Below are 20,961 nucleotides of genomic sequence, written 5' to 3'. Positions count from 1 at the left end.
AGAGGCAACGGGCTGGACTCATCTGAGAAAGTCAGTAGACATGGAAAACCAGGAGAAACTGGAGGGAAATCTTTTGGCCATTTCTTAGTTCTTTGGGTGGAAGGTTGGTGGTGATAAGATATACATTATCCCAAGACCTAGAGAAAAAGAGACAAGACCTGCCTGGCAGATCTAAGCACTTAAGCCCCTACAGAGAACTCATTTTCTCCCCTCCCCATAAATCAAAACATATAAATTGATAAATATTCCCAACCCAGTGGCAAGCAAATATCAGTGCTCAAGCATTCCCCACTGGCTGGCAGACCCAGTGGGCCTTTTGGCATCAACACTGCTTCACCCCTTTGCCCTCTTCTCCTTCTGGGTCACCTACTTTTCCCTTGGCCTGCGAGTACACTGGTTGAAAATCATGTGTTCACTCTCTTTCCCACCAGTCTGAGACAAGTGAAAGTTTAGATTATAATGCTAGGCAGCATTATAATAACATTACCAGCACCAAAGGTAGCAGCTGAGCCAGCTGTACCAGTGACTAAGTAGTATTCAGATTTCTCTTTATCTAGGATTCACTGGCAAGGGGGATTGCTAAAAGGTCCTGGCTGACAGCATATCTGCCAGAATCCAACAATCCACCCATCCTCATCCTTGTCACACACCTGCTACCTCTCAGGGTGAGGCAAAATTAGTGCCTCTGACAAGATCTACTTAAAAGTGGCTCATATCCTTAGTCACTGCGGTCAATGGAAAGGGGAGAAGAGGAGTCAGTGTTGGTCGCATGTTCCTAATCCATTCAAGAACATAGTTGGTGATGTTGGCAGAATAGCCAGCTAAACAACTCCAAGTGTGAGAGGGCTTCACACACTTGGACTAAACCAAGATCAGACCAGTGCCCGAAGAAATTAACTGATGAGATTTTGCACCTCTGCCCTTCAGTTTCCCCAATGGGTAAGACCAGATGAGTTCTAGATCTTTCTGAAAGATGGATGCTGATGTTATGGTGATGTCAGCAAGACTTGGTAATGGAAAAAATTATAATAAAATTTCCCAAGGCAATAGGGAAGAAGAGTCTATGAAGCAGGAGTCTTTGGTGGAGAATAAGTTCTTTTGCAGCAGAGACAAGACAGGGTGAGGGAGAGCTCAAGATTTGCTGAGTCGCTTGGCTACATCAGCATAAGCCATCTCGATTTCACTGTCAGCTGCACAGGTGTTGGTGAATTCATCCCGTGCATAGGCATTCTTGAGGTATCGCCATAGACCTGTCATCTCCGCAGGAATCTCATATTTGCGGTATTTCTTGGCTACAATCTGGAACAAAGACAAAAGCAATTGATTTGAATGCATCTTTGAGGGAGCAAAGAAAAAGGTAAAGAGTAGCATGGTGACTGTTTTTTTGGAAAAGCATATTGTTTGGCTTTTTTTTTTTTATAAGCAATCGGGGTTAAGTAACTTGCTCAAGGTTACATGGCCAGTTATTTCTGGGTGTGATGCTGAGTATCTGAGCCCAGATTTGATCCCCAGGTTATCCTGACACTGGAGCCAGTGCTCTTACTCGCTGTGCTACCTGGCCACCCCTAAGCAATTGGGGTTAAGTAGCTTGCTCAAGGCTACACGGCCAGGTGTTTCTGGGTGGGTGCTAAGTGTCTGAGCCTGGGATTCGATCCCTAGGTCATCCTGACACTGGAGCCAGTGCTCTTACTCACTGTGCTACCTGGCCGCCCCTGGAAAAGCATATTGTAAGATTATGTTGGGCATCCTAAAAAAGATCACCAGCAGAATGTGAATTTGTAATATCACTGCTGTTGGGATTTTTGTTTGTTCATTTCTAAGTGAGCAAGATGTTGAGAATCACAGAATCTTATCACTGAAAGGAAACTTAGTAGTCATTCAGTCCAAACTCCTATCCAATGTAGGAATCCCCTCTCCAACAGTCATTCTAAAATAATATTTTATTTCCCCCATTACATGTTAAAACAATTTTTAACTTTTTTTAAAGTTCTGAGTTCCAAATTCTATCCCTCCTTTCCCCCCCTCCCTGAGATAGTAAGCAATCTGAAAAAGGTTATACATGTACAGTCATGCAAAACATTTCCATATTAGTCATTTTGGGTAAGAAGACAAAAGGAAGGAAGGAAGGAAGGAAGGAAGGAAGGAAGGAAGGAAGGAAGGAAGGAAGGAAGGAAAAGAAAGACAGAAGTAAATACAGAAAGATGGAAGGAAGGAGAAAAACGGTATGCTTCAGGCTGTGTTCAGACAACATCAGTTCTTTCTCTAGAGGTGGATAGCAGTTTTCATCATAAGTCCTTCGAGATTGTCTTGGATCACTGTATTGCTGAGAATAGCCAAGTCATTCACAATGGTCCATTGTACAATATTACTGTTACTGTGTACAATATCCTCCTGGTTCTGTTCACTTCGTTTTGCATCAATTCATGTATGTCTTTCCAGGTTTTTCTGAAATCCTCCTGCTTGTCATTTCTTACAGTGCAACAGTATTCCATTACAATCATATACCACAACTTGTTCAGTCATTCCTCAATTGATGGGCATCCCCTCAGTGTCCAAATCTTAAAGCCACCACAAAAAGAACTGCTATAAATATTTTTGTACAAATAGGTCCTTTTCCTCCTCCCCCCCTTTTTGATCTCTTTGGGATATAGACCTAGCAGCAATACTGCTGGATCAAAGTCTCTAACAGCCTTTAAAAAAAAAAAAGGTTGTTATAGAGTCTGTGCTTGAACATCCCTATTACTTAACCACATAGACTGTCCCATTATTGGGCAGCTCTCTCAAAAAACCCCCACTAAAACAAAAAACACATTGAGTCAAATTCTGTCTCCCTTCAATTTCTATCGATTGGTTCTAGATCAATAAGCCAATTCAATTTGATTCCATTAAAGAATTATAGAATCACAGATTTAGAACTATAAGAGATATAGAGATCATCTAGTCTAATTCCCTCATTTTATAGATAATTTAGGACCAGAGAAATTAAGTGACTTGCCAAAGGTCACAGGCTAGGTTGTGTGTGTGTGTGTGTGTGTGTGTGTGTGTGTGTGTGTGAGGCCAGATTTGAGCTCAGGTCTTCCTGACTCTAGGGCTGGTGCTCTATTCACTGCACCACCTAGCTGCCCCCTCAAATTGTTCTTTAAAAATGATTTAAGGGGCAGCTAGGTGGCACAGTGAATAGAGCACTGGCCCTGAAGTCAGAAGGACATGAGTTCAAATTTGTTCTCAGACACTTGACACTTAACTAGCTGTGTGACCTTGGGCAAGTCACTTAATCCCAATTGCCTTCCCTCCTCAAAAAAAAAAATTATTTAAGTTTTTTAAAAATAACATTGCTTTGAAAACTGCTCTCCAGAACAATTTGGAACTACACCCAAAGGGCTATAAAACTGTACATATCCTTTGACCAAGCAATATGACTACTAGATCTGTCTCCCAAATATTTTTTTTAATGGAAAAGGACCTATATGTACAAAAATTTTTTATAGCAGCTCTGTTTGTGGTGGGGAAGAATGGAAATTGAGGGGATGTCCATCAACCAGGGGGTTCCTGAACAATTTGTATTGTGGGAAATGACAAGGGGGTGGGAAGGCGGTTTCAGAAACACATGCCAAGACCTATATGAACTGATGCAAAGTGAATTGAGCAGAACAAAGAGAACATTGTACACTAACAGCAACATTGTATGATGATCAACTGTGAATGACTTAGCTATTTTCAGCAAAACAATGATTCAAGACAATTCCAAAAGACCCATGATGAAAAATGCTATCCATATCCAGAGAGAGAGAAATGATGAACTCTGCGTGCAGACCAAAGCATATTTTTATAACTTTATTTTTCTTGTTCATTTGTATTTTCTTTAGTAACATGGCTAATATAGAAATATGTTTTACATGAGTTCATACGTATAATCGTTATCATATTGCTTGAGGGGAGGAGTGGGAGGGAGGGAATTTAGAACACGAAATTTTTAAAATGTCAAAAATTTTACATGTAATTGGGAAATATTTAACAAAATAACTAAAAATTATATATAAAAAGAAAGAAAAGTATTCTCTCTTGTAGGTTGGTTGGAATGTCCTCAAGTGTCTCAATATTGCAAGTGCATTTTGAGGCTTGCAAAGGACATAGCATGACTTTTCATCAGTGTCAATCCAATGTGCAATGGCAGATTTCTTCCTTCAGGCATTCTTTCAGGGTGAAGCATGAAGTTTTAAAGAGATACAAAGAACCCGAGGGCCCCTGGAATCATAAAGAGACTGAAAGTGGCTGGCCATGTAACACAGAGCTAGGAGGGGCAGACAGTCTGCACACTAGATGACTAATGCTAGAACCAAGATATCCACAGATAAAGAAGAGGATCAGCAGACACCACCCTGGGGGCTGCAGTCCACTGCCTGTTTCCATATAGACAAAAAAAAGCAAAGAAAGCTTTTTATATTTTTAAATCAAGTTTAATTGCACTTTTAAAATATTTTTTAAAAAAGAAAAAATATTCTTAGCTTGAAGGTCATACAAAAAAACAGGCAGGCAGGCTTGAGTTGGCCATTGGGCCATAGTTTGCTGACCCCTGGACCAGAACAATGGGCTGAATCTAAAAGGGTGAAATTAAACTGGGAATTAATATAAAATCTTACAACTTGGATTCACAAAATCAGCTTCATAAGACTGGAGAGGTATGGCTAGATAGCAGATCCACTGGAAAAGATTTGGGAATTTTGAGTGAAATGCAAACTCAATGTGAGTTAGCAGCATGATATGGCAACCACGGAAAACAGAAGCCTGAATCAGGCTGAAATGAAAGGCACCGTATCTAGAAGGAAGGAGGTGATCTCTGTCCTCTGGCCCTGCTTAGATCACATCTGGAGGGCTTTGCTTGGTTCTAAGGACCACATTTTAGTGACACCGTTAGGCTAGAGAGCATCCAGAGAACATATATTTTTAGATATTGCCAATGTGGGAATTTGTTTTGCACAACTATGCATATTTATTACAGCAGCTTTGTTTGTCTTATTTTTCCAATGAAGGGTGGGAAAGAGAGAAGGGCAGAAGAGGGAGAAGGATTGGGTAACAAAAATAAAAAACTATCACAAAGAAAGCATCCAATGAAAGGCGAGCGATGGGAAGCAACATGGTGTAGTGGGAAGAACAATGGCTCCAGAGGAAAAGAGCCTACATTCAAATTCCATGTCTGACACTATGTCTGTGACCTTGGCCAATTCACTTAATGTCTCCAAGACCCATATGTAAAATGAGAGAGTCAAACTTTTTGGTTCCTGAGCTCCCTTCTGGCTCTAGAGTCTGATTCTATAAGATGGTGATGTGCTTATTTATGCCATGGGAGAATCTATTGAGGCATCTATCCTGAAGAATGAAAGACTTAGGAGATCCTAGAATGTGATGGCTATTTTCAAGCATTTTAAAGAATCAGACTTGTTCTTCTTGGACCTTAGAGGGCAGAATTAGAAGAAGAGGTCAGAAGCTTCCAGAAGAAAAATTTAGACTGTCTAATATTTAAAACCATTCAATTCAGTAATTCAATAAACATTTCATGAGTGCTTGGTATGTGCCAGACACTGTGCTAAGCTCTGAGGAAAGAAAGGAAGGAAAGGAAGGGAGAAAAGGAAGGGAGGAAAGGAAGGGAGGAAGAAAAAAGAAACAAACAAGCAAACAAACTTCTTGCTTGAGGAACTTACAATCTAATGGGGAAAGACAATACAGAAAAATAAAGCTGAAAAGGAGAGGAAGGGGAGACCACCAAGGGGCATGATGTTTGAAGCCAAGCAGAGCTGCTGATGGAAAATGGACTTAACCAACAACAAATTTCTGAAAGTTATAAGCTTTCTATGATGGTAGGCTTAGGGAGGAGTTTATTGCTCCATTCTCCAGCTCCCCAACTAGAGGGGAGAGGCCACTGAGGAGCTGAGAAAACATTGAGTATAGAAAACTGAGTCAATCAGCATAGTGATGACATTTCAAATGATCAACCTATACTGGAGGGGCCATAATGTTTCAAGAAATCAAAACCAAGTAGAGCTGCTGGTGAAAAGTGGAAAGTACCAGGAAAGTTCTGAAAGAATTTTCTCCAAAGTAAAGAGGATATATAGGACGTCAGAGGGCTGACATTCAAGTTGACCATTGTAAAACACACTGCTAGGTGAGCATCCTGGGGCCTAGAGGTAGAAGTCTCATCCTCATGAGTTCAAATTTGGCCTGAGATACTTACTAGCAGAGTGACCCTGGAAAAGTCACTTCACCCTTTTGGCCTTAGTTTTCTCATCTGTAAAATGAGCTGGAGAAGGAAATGACAAACCACTCTAGTATCTTTGCCAAGAAAACCCCAAATGGCATCATGAAGAGTTGGATATGACTGAAAATGACTGAACAATGACAACAACAACAAGGAGAGCATCCAATCCCTCTATAATTAATTGATCACAAGGATCACCTTAGGACACATCTAGTCCAATCCTTTCATTTTATAGATGAGGAAACTGAGGCCCCAGGCAGTTAGGTGACTTACTCAAGGTCACACTGGCAGGGGCAGTGGTAGGCTTTCACCCCAGATCCTCTAATACTAGAGAGACTTGTCTTCCTTGCAGCTTTCCTGGAGGATGAGTTCCCAAGGAACTACACTGATTTGGCTGATTTGCTTCCTTGTCTGTTGAATGGACTCCCAGAGGGGCAAGCTACAAGTGTTTCAGACAATGAAAGTTCAAACCAGGTTTTTGCTGAGAGCTTGAGCCAGGTCCATTCAGCCCCCATGTATGAGGATGAACTTGAGAGGAAGCCAAGGGAGAGAGAATGGACGCACATGACTTTCTGACGTGCACAGAGATGTTCCTGCCTCATGTTCTGAATTTGCTTTTTCATATGAAAACAGTTAGCTCCCACAGCCCAGATTAAGCCTTGGCTCCAGAAGACAGACTGGAGGCATGACTTGGCTCCTGCTTCCATCTTTGCTGACTTGCAGACGTTTGCCAGGTCTCTGGGATCTGATAAGTGGGATGAGAAGAAATCGAAGGAGACACGATATGCTGCCTACCCTCTTTACCCCACCATTGGTCATCCTGTATCGGATCCTTCATTTCTGTGTGAGAGAGTGACTAATTGAGCATTCCCCAAGAAGGAAGTCCTACAATAGACTCTGAAAGTTCAAACTGAGCACACCACCTTCCCCGTGGCAAGTATTTGATAAACGATCCCTCAGTTATAAAGTGAGGAGGCTAGAGGGATGAATGAATGAATCTATTTTAATTTCCTAACTTTACAGATAGGGAAACTGAGACCCAAAGTAGTTATGTGACTTGCCTCAAGTCATGAAGCTAGTTAATGGCAGAACCTGGGCAAGAAGCCAGATGACCTGATTCTCAGTCCTGTCCTTTTCCTATCACCTCACCCTGGCTAAGTGAATTGGACTGCAATTTTGGCATTCCTAATGAGAGCAAGGACAAGGAAAAAAAAGATGAAGTATACTTAGGAAAGATACTGAAAGTCATGTAGTCCACTGATGACTGTAAAGAAATGCATTCTGGCCAGGACTACAGATGACCACTGGATGAGCCCCAAACCATCATTCTGACGCAAGCCAGCAAGTTGTGCAGGTTTTTTCCAGCCCATATTGGCATATCTGGTTCACTCATAGTTTCTGGCCAGAAACTATTGCTGACTTCCTTCTGAGATTACCATCAGAAAGATTTGAGCTCAGATCCAGCCTCACTTGGAAGTTAATAAGCCACAATTACTAGCTGTGTGACCTGGGCAAGTTACTTAACCTCTGTTCACCTCAGTTTTCTCATGTGTAAAATGGGGAAAATAATAGCAATAACACCTCCTGGGTTGTTGTGAGGATCAAATGAAATGATAATAGTAGTAAAGCACTTAGCACAGGACCTTCACATAGTAGGTGCTATATAGCATATAGCTATATAAATATTAGCTATGATGATTACGTATGTAGTTGTTTTCATGACATTTCCCCCATTAGAATATGAGCTTTTCGAGGGACTATGCTTTTTGTATTCTTGGGCTTAGCACAGTACATGGCACAAAGTAAGATATTAACGGATACTTATTGATTGACTGATCACAGACCTTGAAAGTGCTAATGAATGCTGACTGGGACCTATAGAGTCTGCTACAGGTTATGGATTTCAATTAGACCTTGTCCCAATTCAACTGTATTGTATTGTAAACTTTATTGTAAAAATAGGCCACGAATCGTTACAAGAAGCTCAGAATGGTGCCTGACACATAGTAGGCACTGAATAAATGTTTATTGACTCACTAATGTACCATCATGTCATGTTCCTATGTGCTAGCCTCAACCTCTGACCTGACACTCCAGCTCCTGCCCCTGGGCTCTGGGCCTCTAATTGATGAGACTCGACATTTAGCAAATATTTGTTGGTTGATTGGTTCTATAAGGCAGCTCTTCAAAGAACTGAAAACAGGAATTATATCCCCCAAGTCCTCTTTTCTCACAAATACTTCCTCTCCCCTGCACACACATATTCTTTTCTACCTCTCAGTACAGTAATCAAATCAACATTCTCCTTCTTAGAAAGGACATAAAATTAAGTGCCCGATGATTACATTGCACCATTTCTATGAATTCCTGGTCCAAAATGTCCTCCGTGACCTGCCCACTATCTTCCTATATAGAAGCACTGTGAGGAAAACAACAGATAGGGGAATGGTGGCCAGGGAGGGGTATTATGGTTTAATGGTAAGTAGAGTCATAGGAGATGAGATAAAGTGCTGGAAGACCTGAGTTGAAATCTAGCCTCAGATACTTACTAGCTGTGTGACCCTGAACAAGTCACTTAAACTCTATTTGTCTCAGTTTCCCCATCTGTAACAGAATTTACCTCTCAGGGATGTTGTGAGGGTCAAATGAGATAGCATAAGTAGAGTCCCTTGCAAACCTTAAAGAGCTATATAAATGTCAACTATCATTATTTACTATTATTATTATTTAGTGTGTTGTCTTCTACTATTAGAATGGAAGCTCCTTGAGGACCAGGGTTGCTTGCTTTCCATATTTGCATCTTGTGCTTAACATAGTGCCTGATGCATTGAAAAAAACTTACATTTTTTTCATTCATTCATTTATTCACTGTAGGATGGAAGAGAGTCATAAGATATAAAAGCTGTTATGTTTTCAGACAAACTGCTGCTTAACCACAACTCCCCCATTTTACACTTGTAAAGTTGTATTTGGGTACCAATGACAAGACTTCAAATTTGTCCTTATTAAGTTTCATCTTATTAGAGTCAGCTTGTTGCTCTGGCCTGAGCTAGAAAATCCTTTTGGATCCTGACTCTGTCAACCAGTGGCTGAGCTGTCTCTCCCAGCTTGATGTCATCTGCAAATTCTATGAGCTTACCACCAAAGCCTTTATCTAAGTCACTGAGAAAAATATTAAGTGGATTCCTGAGGACTCTACTGGGGACCTTTTTCTATATTGACATTGAGCCTGTTTAACAACTACTCTTTAACTCCAGCTACCAACCAAGTTTTGAATCTGATTGTATAACCTAATACATATCTCTCCATAAGCTAGACTTGGAATCAGGAAGACCCAAGTTCAAATTCTGTCTGAGATAGTCATTAGCAATATGAAACTAGCCTCTGTCTCATTTTCTTCATTTGTAAAATGTGAATGGCTTATACGTAAAGAACTTTACAAACCTTTGAGCCTATATAAAGAATTAGTTCTTTTCAGGATAGGATAGTATACTTTATCAAAAGCCATGCTAAAATCCAGGTAAACTATATGCTCAGTATTACTCTCATCTGCATGTTTAGTAATCCTGTCAAGAAAGGAATAAGGTTAGTGTGGCATGTAACCTGACAATGAAATCTTAATGATTCTCTGTAATCACTGCTTCCCTTTCTAATGTTCAGTAACTATCTCTTTAAAATATGCTGTAGGGGCGGCCAGGTGGTGCAGTGAGTAAGAGCACCAGCCCCAGAGTCAGGATGACCTGGGATCGAATCCGGGCTCAGATACTTAGCACCCACCCAGAAATAACTGGCCGTGTAAACTTGAGCAAGTTACTTAACCCCAAGTACTTTAAAAATATATATATATGTTCTAGAATCCTTCCAGGAAATGTCTAGAGAAGGGCAACCAGAATAGTGAAAGGACCCTAAATCATGTTGCATTAGAAAGAACTGAAGAAAACTGGGGAAATTTATTCATGAGAAAAGAGGACTTGGGGGATATGATTCCTATTTTCAATTCTTTGAAGAACTGCCTTATAGAATCAATCAACCAACAAATATTTACTAAATATCTGCCACACCTTAGAGGTTATATGAGGTTTCTGAAAATACAAGGACAAAAAAATGTGAAAAAATATTTGATGCTCCAGGCATTTAAATTCTAGCAAATAAGAGGGATTCAACTTGCTCTGTGTTGCTCTAGTGGGTGGAAAAAAGACCAAAGGGTGGGAGCTACTGAGAGGGAGATTTTGGCCCAGTATAAGGGGGAATGCTCTGGCAATTAAACCCATCCAACAATGGGATAGAGCATTGTGAAACAGTAAACTCCTGATCACTAAAATTGTTCAAGCACAGGCTGTCATCAGGGAAATTGTAGGAAAGATTCTTGCACTGGGTGGGAGGAAGTTGGACCAGTTGACCTCTACTGTCCCTCCCAATTCTATAAGGCTATGATTATGATAAAATGTTCTATTCCATGGTACAAACAATAAATGCCGTGCTAGCAGGTAGGTCCAATAGCCTGCTGTATCCTTCTTATGCACTACTAAAAACTGAAGGATAGTGAAAGATTGATATGAAAAAATAACAGACACATAGCAAGACTTGCAAAACACCTAACATACATTTTCTATCTCATTTGAGGTTCACAACAGTGAAATAGAGTCTACTTGCAAAGCCAGCGACCTAGAAGTGATAAAGAAGGGTCCTGTGTAGGAAGGAAAAAAACACCTTTGAGGGAAAGCATAACATAGATGAAGGAGTAAAACTCACTCAAGGAGAAATGATAGCCTTGGACACCATTGGTACTACTTGGAAGACAACTAACCAGTGTCAGGGGGCTTTCTGCCTTACCTTGACCACATGGAGTTTGGGTAGCAGATTGCAGTCAGCAAGGGTCAGCTCCTCCCCATCCAGAAACTTGCGCCTGGAGATCTTCTCATCATCTCCACAGGTATCAGCATCTATCTCCTCAGGCAGGGGTGTATTCAGGTAATCATCCAGTTTCTTCAATGCCTTTGTCAAGCCTCTTTCAAGAGCTAGGAGGCAAGTCCAAAATCAATTTTAAAAACTCAAAGGCTTTTGTTAACTTCTTTGGCTTTGATTATTGATGCATTCAGCAACTATTTATTAAGCTCTTCCTATGTGCCAGGTCACTGGAGATGGAGAGAGAAAGGGAGAGGGAGAGGGAGGAGAGGGAGAGGGAAGAGAGAGAGGGGGGAGAGAGAGAGAGAGGGAAGAGAGGGAGAAGGAGAGGGTGAAGGAGAGGGAGGAGAAGGAGAGGGAGGAGAAGGAGAGGGAGGAGAAAGAGAGAGAGGAGAAGGAGAGGGAGGAGAAGGAGAGGAAAAGGGGGAGGGAGAGGGGGAGGGAGAGGGAGAAGGAGAAGTTGAGGGAGAATTTGAGGGAGAGGGAGAAGGAGGAGAGAGAGAAGGTGAGGGAGAGGAAGGAGAGGGAGGAGAAGGAGAGGGAGGAGGAGATGGAGAGGGAGAGGGAGAGAGAGAGGGAAAGGGAGAGGGAGAGGGTTAGTTTCTCATCTATAAAATGAGGATGGTTGGAGTAGATAGAAGGTTCCTTCTATCTCTAAATCTCAGATCTTGTTATCCTGTACTATTATTAAACAATTTTGGTAGGGGAGAAGTAGACAGCATAGAATAGTGCACAGATCATTAGACCTGGAGTCAGGAAAACCTAGGTTCAAATCTTGCTTCAGAGATTTATTCATTGCATTACTCTGAGCAAGTTACTTAAAATCTCTGTATAACTGATGACAGACCTTGAAAGTACCAATGAAAACTGAAGGCAATTGTAGAGTCCTCCACAGGTCATGATTTCAATGAGAACCTTTGGTCCCAATTCAATACATACACACACATACACAGATACACACATATATGTATGTATGTATATACACATATATGCATATATACACATTCAGAGCCACAAAGAACTTTTAAAGTGTAATACCGTGTTTCCCCGATAATAAGACACTGTCTTATTATTTTTTTTTGGACAGAAAAACACCAGAGGGCTTATTTTCAGGGGAGGGCTTATTTTAATGAACGTTGACAGCAATTTTAATAAACAGGTAAATGTGAACAAAAAAAATGTACCTTTATTCAATAAGCAAATCACTGGGGAAGAACAGGATGACACGCTCACTGCTGCAGCTCTGATTGGATGCAGCTCGGAGTGCGGCGTGCATTTCACGGGGGGGACGGTGCATACAGAGGGTACCGTAATGTAGCGTGTAGCGCAGGGGATCACCTTCACTACAGTAGCAATCTCAATAGGGCTTATTTTCGGGGGAGGGCTTATTTTAGAGGAATCTTACACAGTAAGGGGAGGGCTTATTTTCGGGATAGGTCTTATTATCGGGGAAACACGGTATGAGTCAGAGAGATCACTTCCCCTCAGTCTTCCTATCTTAAAAATGGATATAACAGCTAAATCCCTTTCACTCCAAAATGTGAAAAAAATTAATAATGTGTCATGCTTTTACCTTTTCCCAACAAAAATACATAATAAACAAGGCACCCTGAATATCCAAAATATTATTTGCTTTACAGATTATCCCAACACTTTTAAAATTGAAAACAATAGTGTTAAGAGGCAGATATAGGGATTGGCCTTGGAGAGTGTCCCAAGCAACATCCTAAGCCCCATAAATTTTAGGTCTGCTTAGGTGGAGAAAGTTTTTCTACCAATAAAATAGCAATTTGGAGGAGACTAAAAACCTCAACTGATTAAAACTGGTTGAGAAGATCATGGGATCTGGACATTTCATCCTGAAAACCCTAAAGCAGATGACCTTTTCCTGTATTTCACATGTTAAATATGCTATTAATGGAGCTACAGGAATATCCATTTCAGGGCTCATATTGAATTCCCAATATAAAGCAAGTAGCAAAGGTTCTTTTGAAGACTATCCCTGAAAGGCTTCTATTAGAGAATTCATCCTGGTCTCTGGAAACAAAACATAAAGCATTTAAATGGGCAACCCCACCCTGCTGCATAGTAGCAATGAAGGGGAAAAAAAAAAAACAACCTGACCCTGAAGTCAAATGACCTGTATTCAGATTTCTCCTCTGTCACTTACTCCCTATGTGGCCTTGAAAAAATCATTGATTGTCTCTAAGCCTCAGTTTCCCCATTTGTAAAATGAGGGGATTGTTTGAACCCACATTGCTGTGAGATGTTTCAAATCAGAAATTTGGCAATAAATACAACACTGGAGACTTAATGTCTCCAGGGTGATATTGATAATATATATTTTAAACTCAATTTGACAAATGTTATTAAGCACTTCCCCAGTATAGAGCACTTTATTAGGTATGGTATGATTATTGCTTGTGTTTATATTATACTTTCTGGTTTAGTCTGTGTGTTTTGTTTTGTTTTTTTGCTCCATGGGACTAGGAATTATTTCATTCTTTACTTCTGATTGCCCAGCACTTAGGCACAATGGCTGGCACATAGAAGGTATTTAATAAATGTTTATTGGTTGATTTCTTTACAACAGCACCATGAGGTAGGTAGTATAGGTATTATTATCTCCATTTTACAGATGAGGAAATCCAGAGAGTGAGTAATTTGTGTTCTTTATACTTACCCATCCTTCCTCTCTCTTTAAACACTTAAATACAGACATATTTTTATAAGATCACAGATTTAAAGCTAGAAGGGCCTTTAGAGGCCATCAAGTCCACCTCCCTCTCATTTTATAGATGAAGAAACCAAGGCACAGAGATTTTAGGAACTTGCTCACAGTCACACAATGAAAAAGTTTCTGAGGTAGGATTTGAACCTAGGTCTTCCTGTCTCCATTGTACCATGCTGCCTCTCAAATCATTAAGAGAAAACCTTGATGAAAAATCATGGAACCCCACTGGAACGATCTAGACAGAAACTGGTTGATCTAACCAGCCCATGTAATGTTAATTTACCTAATGATGTATTTACATGGAACCAGTTAATGACATTAGACAAGGCATGTCTATCTTCTGCCTGTGTTCAGCCAGAAAATCAGCACAACCAGAACAAAGAGTTACTCTGGTTATTGGCCAATTAAGCCATGGTGTCAACACCGCCCTCAATTGCCCAGTTTCACCAGAGTTTGCTTAGAGCTTGAACCCAGAAGCCAATGTGATTCAAACTTGGCCTTAATTCTAATAGCAGCAGAAGGGACAGCTTGGGTTTTGGACTAGATTTCCCCCTCCTGTATCCCCTCCCCTTTTGTTGGCCACTCAACACATATACATGTTTTGTGTTCTTTTTCAGACCCCTTTTGGTGGAAACAATGGAATGACACCGACCCGGGATAAATCAATTGAATTCCGGTTGGAATGTTTGAAAACTAGCTGAAGGTTGGAGGCTGTTTCCCAATACTTCCCCCTCCCTTGTGCATCATTCATCCTTTCTGCTTCATCATCTGCTTTGTGTTTCCAGCATAAGGGGAAGGAGAGTCCAAGGATGGGAAGAAATGCCTGCAATCCCTCAGTCAGAGAGTCTAGACTTCCAAGGGTTTGTAAGTCTTGAGGGTCTTAGAAGAAGTTAATTAATGCAGCTTTATTGCATTTTTTTGACTTTTTTTTTCATTTGTCTGTTAAGTCCCTCTGCCCCTTTTAGTCATGGAGAGTAAGAGAAAAGGGAGGATAAGGGAGAGCTAATTGACATTTGTCAATTGTGGAGAATACTATGGTGGATATAAGCCATTGAACTAACTGTGCATCATTCCTGACCAGCTCTCAGGCAAGACATCTTAAAAAAAAAAAAAAGGTCCAGATCACAGAACTATATATTTGGAGGTGTAAGGGACCTCAGAGGTGATCTAGCTAGTCCAACCACTTATCTTACAGATGAGGAAAGTAAAGCCCAGGCAGTTTAAGTGACTTGCCCAATGTCCCAAAGATAGCAAGTGACAAAAGCAAGTTTCAAACCTGGGTTCCTCGATCCCAAAACCAGTGCCCTTTCCTATGTACCTTTCTGTGAAAAAAAGGAGGTCCTGTACTGAGAAGTCATGAGATCTAGGTTCTAATTCGATAGTCTACTTTGGGATTTGGAGTCAGCAAGTCATTTCATAGTTCAGTGACACAGTTCTAATACCATATGCCAGAGACAGTCATACTTTATGAAACAATTTTTTTTTTTCTGAAGAGTACCAAGGAGGCCTTGAAAGAAATGTCAAGTATTATTTTAACAATAGTTCTCCAAGATCATCAACCAACCAAAATTCATTAATTGCTCACTGTGTTCTGGACACTGAATATACAAAGACACAATGGAATGATCAATTAACAAATACTTATTAAATGCCTACTATGTGCTGGCTCCCATTCTAGAGACTAAGCCCACAAATACACAAATAGAAGCTCTTCAAGGGCAAGTATTGGGGACGGTGAGGAATTATTTTATGCTTCTTATATAACCATGTGGGGAGATATACTGTCCCCTCATGCAGTTCACAGGTTTTGAAGGGATATCATTTAGTAACTTTATTAACTAATATGATAGACACTGTCATATGGAATCAAGCTATCTTTTTTTTTTTTTTACTTTTTTGGAGGGGGTAGGGCAGGACAATAACAGTTAAGTGACTTGTCCAAGGTCACATGGCTAGTAAGTGTAAAGTGTCCGAGTACAGATTTGAACCCAGGTCCTCCTGACTACAGGGCTGGTGCTCTATTCACTGTACCACCTAGCTGCCCCAAGAATAAAGCTATCTTTGGTGGGTAGGGCCATACATACAGTATGATGATTTTGGACTCCTGGGACAAATAGATTGAAGAAATCTTGGAATCAACTAGTCCAGTCCATTTTCTCATCCCCATTTACCTACTTCAATAGGTAAGTAGAATTTGGAGGAGGTAAGCAAAGTAGAGTAGAAAAGGATGGCTGATGTATGAGTGTGGATGTTGAGATATGGGACTTGTGCCTGGGCAGATGACTGCTCTAAGACATGATGTCAAACTTAAATACTAAAGAGGGTCACAAAACTGTACATAAGGATCCCTGAGGCTGTATATTGACTCAGAAAACCACACAGTAACACTACCTATATTCTAATGTATTTTTATTTGTTTTGTTAAATTTTTCCCAATTACATTTTAATCTGGCTTATGTATCAGTTGGGGGTGTTGGCTTGAGATGCAGTCCATGGACAGTGTTTGACACCTCTGATCTAAGAGCTTCTTTTTGGAGCAGACCTGTGAGAGCAATGAGATGGGGAAACTCCCTATATACTCATGCAAATCATGCTCTGCAATTGATAGAGAGCTGCCTGAGGACTGGAGAGTTTATGTGACTTGCCCAAGGTCACAACGTCATCGTGTGTTAGAGGCAGGACCTGAACCCAAATCTCCATGACTCCAAGGTTGGATTTTTTTTTAGCTTTTTTGGGAGGGGAGGAAGAGAGGGCAATTGGGGTTAAATGACTTGCCCAAGGTCACATGGCTAGTCTTGTGTTAAGTGTCTGAGGCAGAATTTGAACTCAGGTCCTCTTGACTCCAGGGCTGGTGCTCTATTCACTGCGCCACCTAGTCACACACCCCCCCAGGTTGGATTTGCACCCATCACACCCCATTGCCCAATGGATAGCCAGAGAAATAGCAGTTCATATTCCTGAAGCACCTTTTAAGGTTTGCAAAATGTTTTTCTCACAACAATCTTGAGTAAAGCAAGTATAATGATATTCCCGTTTCACAAATGAGGAAACTGAGGCTTATAGAGTGGTGAAGTGACTCAGACTGCCATGTCATCAGTGACCCCAATATTTTGACTTTAAGCATCATGCATATGATGCCTCTGTAGAAAAAGTTATCCATCCCTCTCCCTCTTCACTCCCCCCCTCACAACCTCCCCACCATGTACCCAAGGCATACAACAGACTTAAAAGCTATGGGCTGGGCTGGAGCCACAATAAAGGGGGAATCAGTAGCACAGAATCCTGCCCCTGTCTGCTTGTCTTCAGTCAGTCCCATTCACTTGCCTGTTCCTTACAATCTGCCTCAGTAAGAACAGGGACAAACAGGGTATGTGGAGAGGCACCATGAAATGCAAACAAATCCCTTGGTCTCCACACCCTGGAAAACCAACAAGCTTATCTAACAAGTGCTGTCTGCATTTAGGTAGCCTTTGCCAAGAGATTTGTTTTTTCTCCTACCTTCCCTCTCAGACCATTAGCTCTGTCCCAATCTGGCAGCCTAAGAATTCCATTACCTATTTCAGCCTAGGTCATGACAACAGCAGCGTATGCTGTACTTTCCATTTCAGCAAATATGAGGGGTGTATGATCGAAACCAGAGTAGCAAGAAGGCTTTGAAAATGTCCAAACAAGGCGGCTTAGATTCTTTCTGCCTTTGCGATCTGAAACCTTCCCCCAACCCCAATGGCTTCCTTTGAGCGGCAGGCTGGGTAATTGTCTTGGCATGGGAAGCTAAAGTGGGGAGGGGTGGGGGGTTTTGTAGCGTATCCAGAGAACTGTGATTCACCAATAGCTCAGGTTATTGACTAATACCTGTTCCTCTAACTACTCCATCCCTTCACCCCAGTAAAGATTTATCCTGTACCACACACAAACACACTGGGTGAAATATGTAATGAGGAAACAAGGGGAATAGTTCATAAATATTCTTAGCCATATGCAAACAATCTCAAATTTATACCCCCTTCTTTTTTTTTAAAAGAGAAGGGGAAAAAAACCCACCCATTCCCTGATCACTTCCAGATTCATTGAGGTTGATATTACATAAGACCCAATATTGTTTTCTCATCGTAGAGAAATAATGACTTGGAAACAGCAATTTGAGCTAAGAAAATAATATACTCTTACCACGGCAGAGTCTGAATGGAGACTGGGAAGCCAAGTTTTAAACACAGCCTCCAACACACTCTTTCAAGCATAGCTCAGAATTTCCTTCCTTTTTTTTTTTCTATCTTCTCTCCTTATTCCCTCCTCTTCTCTCTCTCTCTCTCTCTCTCTCTCTCTCTCTCTCTCTCTCTCTCTCTCTCTCTCTCTCTCTCTCTGTCTCTCTGTCTCTCTCTCTGTCTCTCTCTCTCTCTCTGTCTGTCTGTCTGTCTCTCTCTCTGTCTCTCTCTCTCTCTGTCTCTCTCTCTCTGTCTCTCTCTCTCCCTCCCTCCCCCCCATATAGCCATTAACTACAAAAAGGGGTACTATCTTGCGATCCACTAGCAAACTACCTTACTCCCACACCCCATCAAAATTTACTTGGAATTGTGACCTTTAAAACCCACGAAGCTCTTATTATCCATATTTTTATATCCTTCTACCCTACAATCTTTATTTTCATGAGCAGCCATTCTCTGACACACAAATATACACAAGCAAGAAGTAACGAGGGAACCACTGGCTACAGTAATTGAACCAGCTAGTTTGGAAAAGCCAATGGTTAAATTTTTAGTATGAACATTTATACCCTGAAAATCCGGAAACTACAAAAGCAAAGCTTGGTTTATTGTTTTGTTGATTGTCTAGACTTAAGAAAGCTATGGAGAAAATGTTAACAATGCAATGAAGATTAAACTTAAAAGTGAGTTGTGTATATATTTGGAAAGCCAGTTGTTAAAACATTTACAAGCATAACACTGAGTTAGTGCCTATTAAACTTGAATATGATAATTTAGAAGTCAGCAGTCTAGTCTAATGGTGTCTATTACACTTAAAATAAGCTAATTTAGACAGGCAGCTGTCTAGTCTAATGGAGAGAATGCTGACGTTGGAATAGGAAGTCCTAGGTTCAAATTCCACTTCTAAAACTGACTTTCTGCATGACCATGAACAACTGCTTACCCTCTCTGGTTCCATATTTAAAATGTCACAAAAATATGATCAAGGGACTTTATGGTAGGGTTTGGTTATAATATAGTTATAACATTATGGTGAAACAACATTGTTGGGGGCAATGTCATGTGAGAAATGAACATATTTTGGATTGAATGGAACCAAATATAGTTGACTGAATTTTTCTCTTTGCATCTGCTGTTTATGATCACATAGACTCAGCTGGAATGTGCAAAAATAGCAAGAAATGAAACAGGAGACAGATGGAAATTTTGCACAGAGGCAGTGGGACCAAGCGGGTCTGAAATCAGGAAGATTTTGAATCTCACTTTGAGCCTGAATCCTACCTATGATACTTATTAGGTGGGTGAATACAGCTGAATGGACAAAGTCATTGTTCCTTCATACGTAAACTGGGGATAACAACATCTATCTAACAAAATAAAATAATCCATGTAGAACAAGGGATCTTAATATGTTTGGGTTTTTTCCCCCTCATGGACCCTTTTGGCAGTCTGGTGAAATCTATGGACCCTTTCTTAGGTTGATGATTTTAAATACATAAAACACACAAGTTTATAAAAGATTAAAATACAATTACAAAAAAAATTTTATTAGGTTCATGGACCCCATGTTAAGAACACCTGGATTGTAGAATTTTGTAAACTTGAAAGAGATACATGAAGGTTAGCTATTATTATGTTTTTAGAGACCAATTTGGTCTTTGTTAAAAGGCTTGAATCAGAAACTGCTGAGGTTGCTATTCCCAAGGCATCATCAATAACTACTTTTTTTCTTTTGAAGAAAATGAAGGAGCTGCCACACCTTATTGATTTTTTATAGAAAAAACAAATATTAGCACCTCAATGGATCTGATTAGTATGGGCAACCCATCCATGCCAGGTTATCCTATGGGATTCTCATATGTATCTTTCCATAAATCTACCATGGGGGGAGAAGGGGAAATATGCCTACTTCACTGGGGCCTATCCTGAGCTTGCTGTCCTTATGTTCTCTGCTCATTATGTACCTAACAATTTAGCACAGGGTCTGTCCCATGTCATTGGTGATCCCTCACCCTAACTGTGTGCCCATTTTCCCCCCTAGTCATACATCTCCCAGATAAATATCCTTTATAAGCCTTTCCCGAATACAATAGGAAGAACCTTTGGCCTTGAGGCTTTAGGTTCCTCACCCCTGACCTAGGCAAAAATTACAAAATTGTCTTCCCTGGCACCAAGCCAACCATTCCAGTACTCACTGTATACATTTGCATTCCTCACTTAACAGTACTCACTCCCTCAAGCTCCACTTAAGAAAAATCTTCTCTCATTCCCTTCTTTCATAGTGAATTGGAACTAATTAATAATGCCTATTCTGATAGGGAGTATCAAACAAGGTGTTCCAAAAATCTTAGTGCCATTTTAAGTTTTACTAGCTTAAGATGGCACTGAGATTTTTGGCACACTGTACTTTAACAGACTACCAAGTGGTAAGGAGCTCAGTTGAGACTAGGGGACAGAATTGTAGTTACCAGGTAAGGATGAAGTTTGGGGATGGGGTGAGGAAGAATAGGAACTTCTCTCACACCTTTTCAGCAATTGCCTTTTTCAGGTTTATGGCTAAGGTATGTTACTATTATCTGTATCTGGGATGGCAGTGGAGTTCAGAATGAACCTGATTTTTATCATTAGGCCCTGAGAGGGAAAGAGAGGGGGAGATGAAGTAAAAGAGGACAGGGAAAAGGAAAAAGAGTGGGTCAGGGAAAGAAAAGTAGAGAAAGAAAGAAGAGAAAGGTAGAGAAAGGCAGAGTGACAGAGATATGGTGGAGGCAAAAGGTCATTGACTCAACTCAAACTTATCTGAACATCCCAAGACCTTTCTGGTCCAAGGAGCAGGTTGGACAGCTCACAGGATAAATCTCTTTCATGCA

General features: G+C 40.7%; 1 protein-coding gene across 1 annotated transcript in view; it reads right to left on the bottom strand.

The window, feature by feature from the left end:
• Window positions 1-1,077: 1,077 nt before the first annotated feature.
• CLIC5 (chloride intracellular channel 5) overlaps window positions 1,078-20,961 on the bottom strand; it is a 129,816-nt gene continuing 109,932 nt past the window's right edge. The window contains exons 5-6 of the mRNA XM_069065834.1: window positions 11,087-11,271; window positions 1,078-1,299 (exon numbers count right to left, since the gene is read on the bottom strand). Of these exons, the coding sequence (XP_068921935.1) occupies window positions 1,132-1,299; window positions 11,087-11,271 (353 nt within the window). The 3' untranslated portion in view covers window positions 1,078-1,131. The remainder of the gene's footprint in view (window positions 1,300-11,086; window positions 11,272-20,961) is intronic.

This window comes from Petaurus breviceps, unplaced genomic scaffold, assembly GCF_028583685.1.
Source record: "Petaurus breviceps papuanus isolate PSGF00001 unplaced genomic scaffold, PetGlider_PUasm1.0 90701, whole genome shotgun sequence".
Classification (NCBI taxonomy): domain Eukaryota; kingdom Metazoa; phylum Chordata; class Mammalia; order Diprotodontia; family Petauridae; genus Petaurus; species Petaurus breviceps.
Note: the sequence above shows the minus strand (reverse complement) of the source record. Positions and strands in the feature narration are given on the sequence as shown.